General features: G+C 38.4%; 1 protein-coding gene across 1 annotated transcript in view; it reads right to left on the reverse strand.

Moving 5' to 3' along the window:
- Positions 1-588: 588 nt before the first annotated feature.
- CFAP53 (cilia and flagella associated protein 53) overlaps positions 589-15670 on the reverse strand; it is a 67885-nt gene continuing 52803 nt past the window's right edge. Inside the window, exons 6-8 of the mRNA XM_019937060.3 lie at positions 14113-14329; positions 12193-12295; positions 589-3435 (exon numbers count right to left, since the gene is read on the reverse strand). Coding sequence (XP_019792619.2) covers positions 3207-3435; positions 12193-12295; positions 14113-14329 — 549 coding nt within the window. The 3' untranslated portion in view covers positions 589-3206. The remainder of the gene's footprint in view (positions 3436-12192; positions 12296-14112; positions 14330-15670) is intronic.

A 15670-nucleotide genomic window follows, 5' to 3' on the forward strand; every position in this document is an offset into this window, starting at 1 on the left:
AGACCTAAGTCAGTAAAAATATTAAATTAGCAATAAAAAATAATCTTTCCACAGAGAAAGCCCAGGTGGCATCCCTGGTGAATTCTATCAAACATTTGAGGAAGAAATAATAGCAATCCTTAACAAATCTTTCAGAAAATAAAGGAAGAGGGAATACTCTCCAACTCATTTTATATGGCCGATAATATCTTGATACCAAACCCAGACAACATCACAAGAGACCTAGATGGAAGATACACAACAGACCAAGATCAACACAATGACAAAAAAAGAAAATTAGCAAATGAAATGCAGCAACTTAATAAAAAAAAATAAACCATAAACCATGACCAAGTGGCATTTATCCCAGATATGCAAGGTTAGTTAATATCTGAAAATAAATTAATGTAACACACCACATTAATAGAACAAAAGAACAAAAATCACATGTTCAACTCAACAGGCACAGAAAAAGCATTTGATAAGCTCCAACACCTCTTTATATACAGACTCTCAATAAAACAGGAAGAGAAGGGAACATCCTCACCGTGGTAAAGGGCATCTATGAGAAACCTACAGATAACATCATACTTAATGGTTAAAGAATGAGCGTTTTCCCTTAAAACTGGGGACAAGTCAAGAATGTCTATGCTTTCTAATTCTATTCAATATCATACTTGATATTGCACTAACCAGTGCAGTTAAAGAAAGAAAAAGAAACAACAGGCATCCAAATTGGAAAGAAATAAACTGTCTTTATTTGCAAATGACATGATCCTGAATGTAGGAAATCCTACACAATCTCAAAAAAGAAAAAACAAAAAAACCCTACAAGAACTAATAAGTGAGTTTAGCAAGGTCACAGGATACGAGTTCAATATACAAAAATCAGTCACATTGCTATACATTAACAATGAAAAATCCAAAAATGAATTTGAGAAAACAATTCTGTTTCTAATAGCACTGAAGAGAAACACTTAGGAATAAGTTGAACAGAAGAAGCACAAGTCCTGCACACTGAAAACCATAAAATATTGCTTAAAAATTTAAACATGACCTCAGTGGATAGGGAGATAGATCTTCAAGGGTTGGAAAACTCATTATTGTTAAGATGGCAGTTCTCCCCAAATTGATCTATAGATACAATGCAATCACTATCAAAATCTCAGTAGGCATCTTTGTAGAAATTGACAAGATGATCCTAACGATTATATGGAAATTTAAAGAAACTAGAATAGACAAAACAATTTTGGGCGGGAAAAAAAGAGAACAACATTGGATGCCTTACACTACCAATTTCAAGCCTTATTGAAGGCTACGGTGATCATCACTACAGTTTTGTGTTGGTGTAAGGACAGACAAATTAATGGAACAGAGTAGCATGTCTGGAAATGAATCCTTATATTAACGGTCAGTTGATTTTCAACAAAACTTCAATGATAGACTTTTTTTTTCTTTTTTTTGTGGCCAGGACTCCCACTCCCACTTTTGGATTAGAGATTAATGTTGGCCACAGGGAGGCTCGAAAGGATCCAAAGGAGGAGCTAGATTCCCAGAGCTGAGGTTAAGAGTGGATGAATGGGTAGAAAGGTTAAAGAAAAAACCTCTCAGAGATTCTAGCAAACAATTTGCTTAAATACATTTTAAACCTTCAGGGAGAATACCAACTGGCCCTGAAAATATTTCCCTAAAGAGTCTGCAACTCTAAAAACTTCTTTTGCAAATGTGGTGCTTGAAAGCAAAAGTATATAAATGTTTATCCCCTTTGACCCAAAAATCCCACTCCAGGGAACCGCATGACTCTAAGGAAACAATTCAAAGGAATGTTGTATAGAAAAATTTGTAATAGTGACAAATTTGAAATAAACTCAAAGTCTAATGTTTAATAAATTATAGGAAAAACAGTAGACTATTATGTAGCCATTTGTAAATGTGATAGGTGAAGAAACATGGCAGAGTATTTACAATGTAAAAATGAGTATCCATATAAAAAAAGCCTTGGAGGGAACTTTTCAAAGAAGTAGAAATAATTATAATACTGAACTTTAGGAATATGAACATGTCGATTTCTTTCTACCTTTCTTTTTTAACCAGTATATGCACACATTTTACATAGTGCCCAAGATTCAGGGTGGAAGGGGACTATACGAGGGCATAAACACATACTTCTGTGTGTACATTCTCTACATCGAGAATTATTAGGGGTCATCTTGGAGGCTGGCTACCACACTACCATCACCCCTAACCTGGGATATTGTGATCACTTCTTAACTGAATCCTTGTTTCTTGTCTCCTTGAAGTCTATTCTCTACATGGTAGCCAGCAACCCTCTTACATCGTATCACGTTGCTCCTCTGCTCAAAACCCTATAACAGCTTCCTATAGAAGTAAAAGCCAGTCTTTACCCTGGTTCCAAGGCCTTACATCATCTGGCCCCCACTACCTTTCCAATTAGTCTTCTACCTCTCTCTCCTCACTCTACTCCAGCACAAATGCAAAGCCTCATATGCACTAAGCAGACTTCTGCCCCAAGGCCCTTGCACTGGCTCTTTCTTCTGCCTGGGATGTCTTCCCCCCAGACAGCCACATGGCTGGTTCATTCAAATATCAGCTGCTCCAGGAGATCTATTCTATCACATATAAAATAAAATAGCACTCCTGCCACTTCTTGCCTATAGCACTTAACACCTACCTGGTTTCCTCCACTAGGATGTAATCTCCATGAGAGCAAGGGGCTTGCTTTGTTCTTGCTGAAGTCTCAGGATCCAGAATGGTGCTGGCACATGAAAGGCACTCAGTAAACATTTGTTTAATGACTGAATAAGCAGGTTAATGAAAGTGGCTGATAGTCCCAGCTCTTCCTGCAAAAATGCCCTGCTAATATTGTGAATTATGTCTGTGAGAGAGAAGAGAAAGGAGGCAAGAGGAAATGGGCATATTGGCAGATGGATGGAAGAAAGTGAAGCTATTAATAAATGAACAAGAAAGGGAGGCATGGAGATAAATAAGGAAAATAACTATGTGATAGGAAGTATATCATTCAGATTTGTCAGTCTATGAAATCTCAAAAAGGAACAGTTTAATCTGTAAGAAGAAACTTTCGTGGCATATAATTATGCAAACTCAGTATAAAAGAACAGTTTATCCATGAGTTAAAAGGGATATACAGGCATGCTATAGTTTAAAATAGAAAAAGACTGAGAAAAACTAGGTTGATGTTTATGAAACTATGGTGGAAGTTTATTAGGGCATGCTCTCCGCATGGGATGAATATTTCGGGGCAGCACTTGATGGGTGGACAGGATCTCCTGGATCTTGTCCTGGAAATTCTTCTCTGCGGTCATCCCTGCTTCAAACTCTCGGCGTTCCTCCTCCTTCTCCGCTTCACGGGCCTGCTGTTGGGAGCACATTTGCATCTGAAGTTGCTTCCTGTACTCCTGGGCTAAACTGGAGCGTCTAAGGTATCAGAAATGTCAAAGTATAAAACTGTCAAAGTAAGTATTTGGATTTATGTAGACCATTACACTTAAAATGTAATTTTTAAAGTCAAATTAAAATTCCCATTAAAATCAGGGTGAGTGGGGAAGAAACAGATGAAAAATTTAATAATGTGTTTATTACCCAATAATAATTAAGACAACCTTAGAACAAATTGATTTTAGCGAGGGAATGTCTCTTCTTCATTCAAAATATTGACTGCTATGTGGAGAGAGCCCTTGGCCTCTCTCCATCCCCTCTCACTCCCCTCCAAGGAAGAAGGTAAAATGGAACAAGTTGTTCTGCCTATTTCTTGTCCGCTTTCTGTATCAAAGGGGGCATATTCTCCCTGCATGGGAGGCCTGCAGTGGTCTGCCACTGCTGGTGACTGGGTGGGTTGCTGGTGACCGGGTGGGTAAGTTTGACTCATTCTGTTCAGTATTAACTAGATGATTTCCTCCATATATAAGCCACAGTTAAAAATATATAAGCCACATTTTAAAATTTATAGTGATTTTTTTTACTGTGGTAAAAAACACATAATGTAAAATTTACCATCTTAACCATTTTTAAGTGTACAGTTCAGTAGTGTTAAGTATATTCACATTGTTGTGAAGCAGATCTCCAGAACTTTTCGTCTTGCAAATCTGAAACTCTATATCCATTAAACAACAACTCTTTTTTGTCCCCTCCCACCAGCCCTCGGTAACCACCATTCTACTTGCTGTCTTTATGAATTTGACTATTCTAGGTACCTCAAGTAAGTGAGATCATACAGCATCTGTCTTTTTGTGACTGGTTTATTTTACTTAGCACGTCCTCAAGGTTCATCCATGCTGTAGTATCTGACAGGATTTCCTTCCGTTTTAAAGCTGAATAATATTCAACTGTATGTACATACCACACTTTGTTTATCCATTCACCTGTTAATGGATATTTGGGTTATTTCCACCTTGGCTACTGTGAATAGTGCTGCTATGAACACAAGTATACAAACATCTCTTTAAGGTCCTGCTTTCATTTATTTTGGATTTATACCCAGAAGTGGGATTACTGGATCATATGGTATTTCTATTTTTAATTTTTTGAGGAAACTTCATATTGTTTTCCATAGCAGTTTTACCATTTTACAATCTATAAGCCACATTATTAATATAAGACTTTATCAGAAATAGAGATTACAGCATGCATACGCCTCTGTGTGGCAGATTCCATTTTCCAAAGACTGCCACAGTGATATCGCCCCCTCTCATATGCTCTTCTGCAATGTGGACCTCTACTCCCCTATCAAGAGGTGGAGCTTATTTCTCCATCCCACTGAATCTAGATGGGCCCCATGGCTGCTTTTTTTTTTTTTTTTTTTTTTTTTTTTGCGGTACGTGGGCCTCTCACTGCCGTGGCCTCCCGTTACGGAGCACAGGCTCCGGACGCGCAGGCTCAGTGGCCATGGCTCACGGGTCCAGCCACTCCGCGGCATGTGGGATCCTCCCAGACCAGGGCACGAACCCGTGTCCCCTGCATCGGCAGGCGGACTCCCAACCACTGCGCCACTGGCTGCTTTTTATGGCCAACAGAATATGACAGAAATGATGCTATAGCAATCCTAGATGTAGTCCTTAATTGGCCTGGCAGCTTGCTCTTCCTGTCTCTTGGAATGCTTGCTGTTGGAACTATCCCTCTCAAAACCAGCTACCACACTGTAAGAACCCCAAGCCACATGGAGAGGCCATGTGTAGGTGTTCCGGCTGGTAATACCAGATGAGATCCCCAGGCACAGTCAGTACATGCTACAAGCTATATGAATAGGTATCTTAGGTGTGCATTCCAGCTGAGCCTTCTCATGAATGTAGCCCCAGCCAGCATCTGACTTGAACCACATGAGAGACCCCAAGCAAGAACCACCCAGCTGAGCCTTGTCAACCACAGAATCATGAGACATAATCATAACTCACTTTAAACCACAAATTTGGGGGTGTGTTGTTATACACCAGTAGGTAACTGTAATACCTTCTGCTCACACTACTTTTCTTATTTCTCAGTTGACTCAAAAGTTGGGCAGGGGCTTAGGACCTGCACAGAAGGGGAGAGGCAGCACGTTGAAAGGAGGGCCTCTGGAGTGTGGAGGTCCAGAAGTTTGGAGATGGAGAAACTGAGGCATGGAAAATAAAATAGGCTGCCCCAGTTTGCACAGCTGCTGTGTGGCTAACAGGGTCTTGGTGCTCCTGCCAGGTGTTCGGCCTGAACCTCTGAGGTGGGAGAGCCAAGTTCAGGACATTGGTCCAGCAGAGACCTCCTGGCCCCACGTAATATCAATTGGCGAGAGCTCTCCCAGAGATCTCCGTCTCAACGCTAAGACCCAGCTCCACTCAATGACCAGCAACCTCAAGGGCTGGACACCCAATGCCAAACAACTAGCAAGACAGGAACACAACCCCACCCATTAGTAGAGAGGCTGCCTAAAATCATAATAAGGTTACAAACACCCCAAAACACACCATCGAATGCAGTCCTGCCCACCAGAAAGACAAGATGCAGGCTCATCAACCAGAACACAGGCACCAACCCCTCCACCAGGAGGCCTACAACCCACTGAACCAACCTTAGCCACTGCGGACAGACACCAAAAACAATGGGAACTACGAACCTGCAGCCTGTGAAAAGGAGACCCCAAACACAGTAAGTTAAGCAAAATGAGAAGACAGAGAAATACACAGCAGATGAAGGAGCAAGGAAAAAACCCACCCGACCAAAACAATGAACAGAAAATAGGCAGTCTACCTGAAAAAGAATTCAGAGTAATGATAATAAAGATGATCCAAAATCTTGGAAATAGAAGGAGAAAATACAAGAAACATTTAAGAAGGACCTAGAAGAACTAAAGACCAAACAAACAATGATGAACAACACAATAAATGAAATTAAAAATTCTCTAGAAGGAATCAATAGCAGAAGAACGGATAAGTGACCTGGAAGATGAAATACTGGAAATAACTACTGCAGAGCAGAATGAAGAAAAAAGAATGAAAAGAATTGAGGACAGTCTCAGAGATCTCTGGGACAACATTAAATGCACCAACATTTGAATTATAGGGGTCCCAGAAGAAGAAGACAAAAAGAAAGGGACTGAGAGAATATTTGAAGAGATTATAGTTGAAAACTACCCTAACATGGGAAAGGAAATAGCCAATCAAGTCCAGGAAGCACAAAGAGTCCGATAGAGAATAATTCCAAGGAGAAACATGCCAAGACACATATTAATCAAACTATCAAAAATTAAATACAAAGGAAAAATATTAAAAGCAGCAAGGGAAAAGTAACAAATAACATACAAGGGAATCCCCATAAGGTTAACACCTGATCTTTCAGCAGAAACTCTGCAAGCCAGAAGGGAGTGGCAGGACATATTTAAAGTGATGAAAGGGAAAAACCTACAACCAAGATTACTCTATCCAGCAAGGATCTCATCCAGATTCGACAGAGAAAATAAAACCTTTACAGACAAGAAAAACCTAAGAGAATTCAGCACCACCAAACCAGCTTTACAACAAATGCTAAAGGAACTTCCCTAGGCAGAAAACACAAGAGAAGGAAAAGACCTACAATAACAAACCCAAAACAATTAACAAAATGGTAATAGGAACATACATATCAATAACTACCTAAAATGTAAATGGATTAAATGCTCCAACCAAAAGACATAGATTGGCTGAATGGATACAGAAACAAGACCCATATATATGCTGTCTACAAGAGACCCACTTCAGACCTAGGGACACATACAGACTGAAAGTGAGGGGATGGAAAAAGATATTCCATGAAAATGAAAATCAAAAGAAAGCTGGATTAGCAAGTCTTATTATCAGAAAATATAGACTTTAAAATAAAGACTATTACAAGAGACAAAGAAGGACACTACATAATGATTAAGGGATCAAACCAAGAAGAAGATATAACAATTTTAAGTATTTATGTACCCAACATAGGAGCACCTCAATACATAAGGCAAATACTAACAGCCATAAAAGGGGAAATCAACAGTAACACAAGCAAAGTAGGTGACTTTAACACCCCACTTTCACTAAAGGACAGATCATCCAAAATGAAAATAAATAAGGAAACACAAGCATGAAATGATACATTAAACAAGATGGACTTAATTGATATTTATACGACACTCCATCCAAAAACAACAGAATACACTTTCTTCTCAAGTGCTCATGGAACATTCTCTAGGACAGATCATATCTTGGGACACAAATCAGCTTTGGTAAATTAAAAAACTTGAAATCTTGTCAAGAATCTTTTCTGACCACACACTATGAGACTAGATATCAATTACAGGAAAAAATCTGTAAAAGATACAAACACATGGAGACCAAAGAATACACTACTTAATAACCAAGAGATCACTGAAGAAATCAAAGAGGTAATCAAAAAATACCTAGAGACAAATGACAATGAAAACACGATGACCCAAAACCTATGGGATGCAGCAAAAGCAGTTCTAAGAGGGAAGTTTAGAGCAATACAATCCTACCTCAAGAAACAAGAAACATCTCAAATAAACAACGTAAACTTACACCTAAAACAATCAGAGAAAAAAGAACAAAAAAACCCAAAGGTAGCAGAAGGAAAGAAATCATAAACGTCAGATCAGAAATAAATGAAAAAGAAACGAAGGAAACGATAGCAAAGATCAATAAAACTAAAAGCTGGTTCTTTGAGAAGATAAAGAAAATTGATAACCATTAGCCAGACTCATCAAGATAAAAAGGGAGAAGACTCAAATCAACAGAATTAGAAACGAAAAAGGAGAAGTAACAACTGACACTGCAGAAATACAAAGGATCATGAGAGATTACTACAAGCAACTCTATGCCAATAAAATGGACAATCTGGAAGAAATGGACACATTCATAGAAAAGCACAACCTTCTGAGACTGAACCAGGAGGAAATAGAAAATCTAAACAGACCAATCACAAGCACTGAAATTGAAACTGTGATTAAAAATCTTCCAACAAACAAAAGTCCAGTACCAGATGGCTTCACAGGCAAATTCTATCAAACATTTAGAGAAGAGCTAACACTTATCCTTCTCAAACTCTTCCAAATATAGCAGAGGGAGGAACATTCCCATACTTATTCTAAGGGCCACCATCACCCTGATACCAAAACCAGACAAAGATGTCACAACGAAAGAAAACTACAGGCCAATATCACTGATGAACATAGATGCAAAAATCCTCAATAAAATACTAGTAAACAAAATCCAACAGCACATTAAAAGGATCATACATCATGATCAAGTGGGGCTTATCCCAGGAATGCAAGGATTCTTCAATATACGCAAATCAATCAATGTGATACACCATATTAACAAACTGAAGGAGAAAATTCATATGATCCTCTCAATAGATGCAGAATAAACTTTTGACAAAATCCAACATCCATTTATGATAAAAACCCTCCAGAAACTAGGCATAGAGGGAACTTACCTCAACATAATAAAGGTCATATATGACAAACCCACAGCCAACACAGTTCTCAATGGTGAAAAACTGAAAGCATTTCCTCCAAGATCAGGAACAAGACAAGGTTGCCCACTCTCACCACTATTATTCAACATTGTTTTGGAAGTTTTAGCCACAGCAATCAGAGAAGAAAAAGAAATAAAAGGAATCCAAATCGGAAAAGAAGTAAAGCTGTCACTGTTTGCAGATGACACGATACTATACATAGAGAATCCTAAAGATGCTACCAGAAAACTACTAGCGCTAATCAATGAATTTGGTAAAGCAGCAGGATACAAAATTAATGCACAGAAATCTCTTGCAATCCTATACACTAGTGATGAAAAAGCGGAAAGAGAAATTAAGGAAACACTCCCATTTACCACTGCAACAAAAGAATAAAATATCTAGGAATAAACCTACCTAAGGAGACAAAAGACCTGTATACAGAAAACTATAAGACACTGATGAAAGAAATTAAAGATGATACAAACAGGTGGAGAGATATACCATGTTCTTGGATTGGAAGAATCAATATTGTGCAAATGACTCTACTACCCAAAGCAATATACAGATTCAATGCAATCCCTATTAAAGTACCACTGACATTTTCACAGCACTAGAACAAAATATTTCACAATTTGTATGGAAACACAAAAGACCCCAAATAGCCAAAGCAATCTTGTAAAGAAAAATGGAGCTGCAGGAATCAGGCTCCCTGACTTCAGACTATACTACAAAGCTACAGTAATCAAGACAATATGGTACTGGCAAAAAACCAGAAATATAGATCAATGGAACAGGATGGAAAGCCCAGAGATAAACACATGCACATATGGTCACCTTATTTTTGGTAAAGGAGGCAAGAATATACAGTGGAGAAAAGACAGCCTCTTCAAGAAGTGGTGCTGGGAAATCTAGACAGCTACATGTAAAAGAATGAAATTAGAACTCTCCCTAACACTATTCACAAAAATAAACTCAAAATGGATTAAAGACCTAAATGTAAGGCCAGACACTGTCAAACTCTTAGAGGAAAACATAGGCAGAACACTCTATGACATAAATCACAGCAAGATCCTTTTTGACCCACCTCCTAGAGAAATGGAAATAGAAACAAAAATAAACAAATGGGACCTAATGAAACTTAAAAGCTTTTGCACAGCAAACGAAAACATAAACAAGACGAAAGGACAGCCCTCACAATGGGAGAAAATATTTGCAAATGAAGTAACTGACAAAAGATTAACCTCTAAAATTTACAAGCAGCTCATGCAACTCAATATCAAAGAAACAAACAACCCAATCCAAAAATGGGCAGAAGACCTAAATAGACCTTTCTCCAAAGAAGATATACAGATTGCCAACAAACACATGAAAGGATGCTCAACATCACTAATTATTAGAAACATGCAAACCAAAACTACAATGAGGTATCACCTCACACCAGTCAGAATGGCCATCATCAAAATATCTACAAACAATAAATGCTGGAGAAGGTGTGGAGAAAAGGGAACCCTCTTGCACTGTTGGTGGGAATGTAAATTGATACAGCCACTATGGAGAACAGTATGGAGGTTCCTTAAAAAACTAAAAATAGAACTACCATATGATCCAGCAATCCTACTACTGGGCATATACCCTGAGAAAACCATAATTCAAAAAGAGTCATGTACCAAAATGTTCACTGCAGCTCTATTTACAATAGCCAGGACATGGACGCAACCTCAGTGTCCATCGACAGATGAATGGATAAAGAAGATGTGGCACATATATACAATGGAATATTACTCAGCCATAAAAAGAAAAGAAATTGAGTTATTTGTAGTGAGGTGTATGGACATAGAGTCTGTCATACAGAGTGAAGTAAGTCAGAAAGAGAAAGACAAATACCGTATGCTAACACATATATATGGAATCTAAGAAAAAAAAATGTCATGAAGAACCTAGGGGTAACACAGGAATAAAGACACAGACCTACTAGAGAATGGACTTGGGATATGGGGAGGGGGAAGGGTAAACTGTGACAAAGCGAGAAATAGGCATGGACATATATACACTACCAAATGTAAGGTAGATAGTTAGTGGGAAGCAGCCGCATAGCACAGGGAGATCAGCTCGGTGCTCTGTGAGCACCTAGAGGGGTGGGATACGGAGGGTGGGGGGGAGACGCAAGAGGGAGGGGACATGGGGATATATGTATATGTAGAGCGGATTCACTTTATGATATAGCAGAAAGTAACACACCATTGGAAAGCAATTATACTCCAATAAAGATGTTAAAATAAGAAAAAAATAAAAGTTGGGCAGGGAAGAGAGTTGTTATTCATTAAATTCCCTTCACATCTCCAACAACAGACTTTTCAAAAGTGAGAAGGAAGGACCTCCAGAGCAGAACAAGTAGAGGAAGTCAGTAGGGTCGGCCAGATATTGTTGGTAGTGCCCCCCAAGTAACAATAGGCTCAGGTATATAAACCATACTCTTCCTATAAAGAAGAGAGCTTATTTCTATGCACCAAATATGGGTGAGCCGGGGAACAGGCCCTAGGTACAGGGAGGGTGACCAGCAATTAGAGGAGCCAGGTCCTCTTTCTCCACCACACTGGTCACCTGAATTGGGTGTCATAGTCATCAGTGGGAAGGGACTGCTATGATCTGTGAAAGGCTGCAAGGAGGCATCAGCCAATTTTCTCTACCTGAGCCTGATTATGGTGATCAGAGGGACACTTGCCCGAGGAGGGAAGTGGTACATCTCAAAGCACCCAGAGCACTTCAGTTTTCCAGCTCAGCGAGGCTACAAAAAATCTTCCTGGGACATTTGCATGGAATCATAACCCCATAAGCCATTTCTGTTAATCTAACTAATTAGGTCATGCTGTATTTCCGGGTTTATTTCATGGGGGAAAAAACTTATTTCATTATGATTTAGGGTTGGTGCCTACTTTATAAAAAATGTTTCTAATTTGTTTTATTTTTTAAGATGTTTATCTAGTTTAATACCTAATGTGTATAATCAGAATTACACAATGTACAGAATTTAATTTTACCAAAATGGTTGTTGCTTATTTTTATATGAAATTTTATAAACTGAATTGAGCTTTTAGGACAAACGTAAGACTGATGTAAAATAACATCAATAATACATGAATTATGGCACATTGTCTTCTATGCTAAAAATCTCCTATTTTTGGTTAGTTAGTAATAATAAAGAAAACAAAATCATACCTTGTAAAATCCTCCCTCTCTTCACGGTTAAGCTCTTTAAGACCTTCATTTATGCATTCCTGTTCCATAGCACGTTCTTCCTGTTCTTTTGCTTTTCGTTGCACTAAGAAAGACAAAAGTAATTTTTGCTGAATGACTTTTTTTTTTTTTTGCGGTACGCGGGCCTCTCACTGCTGTGGCCTCTCGCGTTGCGGAGCACAGGCTCCGGACGCCCAGGCTCAGCGGGCCACGGCTCACGGGACCAGCCACTCCGCGGCATGTGGGATCTTCCCAGACCGGGGCATGAACCCCCCTCCCCTGCATTGGCAGGCGGACTCTCAACCACTGCGCCACCAGGGAAGCCCGCTGAATGACTTTTTCAGAAAAGACTTGCTGACATCTTTCGGGGCATCAATGCCATATTGTCTTTAGAAAGGCAGAGCTTAGAATCACTGGGCTGGATCTTAGCTTAATAAGGTAGAAGTAGTCATCTCCTTCAAGGAAAGAATAGGGTTTAGATTCATAAGTGCTGCAATCTACAGAGATTTTCTCTTAATCATTTGTCATTGAAATCTATGATCAGCCTTTTTCATACCAGATTACCACTGTTTGAACACTTCTCACCTTTCTCTTCTTGAGGACAAACAGTTCTATTGCCATTTATATTAATAGGGGACTTTATTTATTACAAAATAAGTATTGGAAAAACAGTATGTAAGTCTCTTATAAATTAAATAAGGAAAACTTAAACAACCCAGTAGGTAAAAAAATGACAGAACAGAGTTCACAAAAGAATAAATAAAACCAGGCAATATACATCTAAAATGTACATATCTTTGGTGCCAAATCCATTTACAGGAATTTATCTTAATCATATATGAGCCAAAAAACCTATGTACAGAGACAGTAACCTCCAATGCTAACACAGGAGGAAAAAGATTCAAAACAAGCTGAAGGGCCATTAGCTGTGTTTAGGTAAAATAAATTATGGTCCATTTTTATAATGGATTTCTAGGCAGCATTACAAATCTTACAACTGAAGAAAAATAACCTGGAAAAATGTTAATGATAAGTGGGAAATGCAGGCTGTAAAAAAAATATATACAACAAGATCCTAATTGGTGAGGGGAAATGACATATATAATAAAAAATACTCGAAGGAAATACAGGAAGTTGTGAACAGTAGCTATTCCTGGGTGGTGCATTATGGTTGATTTTATTTCCTTGTTTATAAATGGTTCCAAATACTTAAATTTTCCATGTTTTCTCAATATATTCTAAAATATTTATCATGGGACAATACAGAAATCATTTTATCATAGAAGCTTTCTTCTCATCTCTTAAAACTCCATCTAATACTGGCTTAACAATTTTCAACTGCCATTATAATTCCTGGAGTGGAGAATTAACCAGTGGAACCAAGATGAGCTTTCTCTTGCAAAGACAGCTAGTGTGAAGTCCATAGTACCCTACTAGTAAATGTTTACATCTGGGTATAGAAATCCTCTCAACAAATATTTCCTTCTGTGACCAAGCACTGAAGCTGAGGGAATTCAGTGGTATGCTAAGAGATGTGAACAAGCAATGGTGAGAACCCCAGAAAGAAGATTTATTATGAATAGAGGAACACAGAGGGCCTCTCAAGGAATGAGATATTTGAGCTGGCCTTGAAGGATGTCCAGGATTTCTCAAGATCAAAAGTATCATAGGGAGAGAAAACTACACAAGCAAAGGCATGCAAGTATGGATGTATGGAGACAACTGCAGAAAGATATTCAAATATTCAATTAGGTAAGGTCCCTGCAAAGCAGCGATCTTGCCTTAATCCTTTTTACATTCTTCATAGTATTTCACACATAATACTTATTTAATAAATATTTTGGTTGCTACTTAAATTGAATTAAGGCCCAAATATAATATAATTATAATTAATTTCCTTACACTTTTCTTGAACTTGCAGTTTTCTTGTACACATGACCTCATTCAAAAGTTGTTTTCTTGCCTCCTTTTTAAGTCTCAGCTCCTTGTCCTTCTCAGCAATCTTCTTTTCCTTCTCTTTCTCAAACATTCTGTCCAGTTCTTTCTCCTGAGCTTTTTCTTCCTCACGCCGCTGTGCCAAGTACTGATGATATATCTTCTGTTCTCTTATCATATCTTCCTACATAACATAAAAATTACCTCATGTTGTTAAAACTTTTAGGTGCAATAATGATATAGAGGATAAGTTTTAAAATAATCTTTTAGAGCTACAATTCCAATATTTCAGAATTACATACTGAAACATTTACAGATATTGTAAAATATTATTTCTAGGGTTTACTTAAAAATGTTTGGGGTGGGGCTTCCCTGGTGGCGCAGTGGTTAAGAATCCGGGACATGGGTTCGATCCCTGGTCCGGGAAGATCCCATATGCCGCGGAGCAACTAAGCCCATGCGCCACAGATATGGAGCCTGTGCTCTACAGCCCGCAAGCCACAACTACTGAGCCCACATGCCACAACTACTGAAGCCCACGCGCCTCGAGCCTGTGCTCCACAACAAGAGAAGCCACTGCAATGAGAAACTCGCACGCCACAACAAAGAGTAGCCCCCGCTTGCTGCAACTAGAGAAAGTCCACGTGCAGCAACGAAGACCCAATGTAGCCAAAAATAAATAAATAAATTTATTAAAAAAAAAATTCGGGTGACAGTGGAAAATGGGTGGGAGGGACAGATGAAACAAGAATAGCTATTGGTTGATGGTTGTTGAAGTTAGGAAATTGATGCATGGGGGTTCATTGTACTATTCTTTGCAACTGTTTGAAATGTTTTATAACACATTTTTGAACAGTTCAAATAGTAATTCAAATACTTTCTCAAAGAAGTTCCCAAATAATTTTCAATTATACAACCTTATTTTAATTTAGGTAGATGAAATATCAACCTGATAAAATAAGTCGCTACTATTATTACAGCACTGTCTTTGACTAGAAGATGAGTTAGTTGATAATTTACAACAGCAAATGTCAATCTTAGTTACACTTTGAAATCACCTGGGGAGCTTTAAAAAGTGCTAAGTCTCACCCCTCGAGATTCCTATCTAATGGATAGCTTTTAAGTTCCCCAGGTGATTTGACTGTGCAGCTAAGGCTCTGAACTAGGCTTTATAACACAGGTAATTTCAGTTGCCTTCTGTCTTTCATGGTATTATATTTGTGCTGTTCGATCCAATCTGTGATCTCTTTTGAGAATATCACAGATTTGAGGTAGAACTAGCAAGATCTGACGGTGTAGCTGCACCCTCAGAATGGCTTGTATACATAGTTTCATACTTTGGGGAATAATTTAACAAAAGAAGTGCAAACCTTATACTCTGAAAACTAAGAAGCATTACTGAAAAAAATTAAAGAAGACCTAAATAAATGGAAAGATATCCGATGTTCATGGATCAGAAGACAATATTGTTAAAATGGCAATTATCCCCAAATTGGTCTATAAATTCAAAATAATCCCTATCAAA

The sequence above is a fragment of the Tursiops truncatus genome, chromosome 13 (assembly GCF_011762595.2).
Source record: "Tursiops truncatus isolate mTurTru1 chromosome 13, mTurTru1.mat.Y, whole genome shotgun sequence".
Classification (NCBI taxonomy): domain Eukaryota; kingdom Metazoa; phylum Chordata; class Mammalia; order Artiodactyla; family Delphinidae; genus Tursiops; species Tursiops truncatus.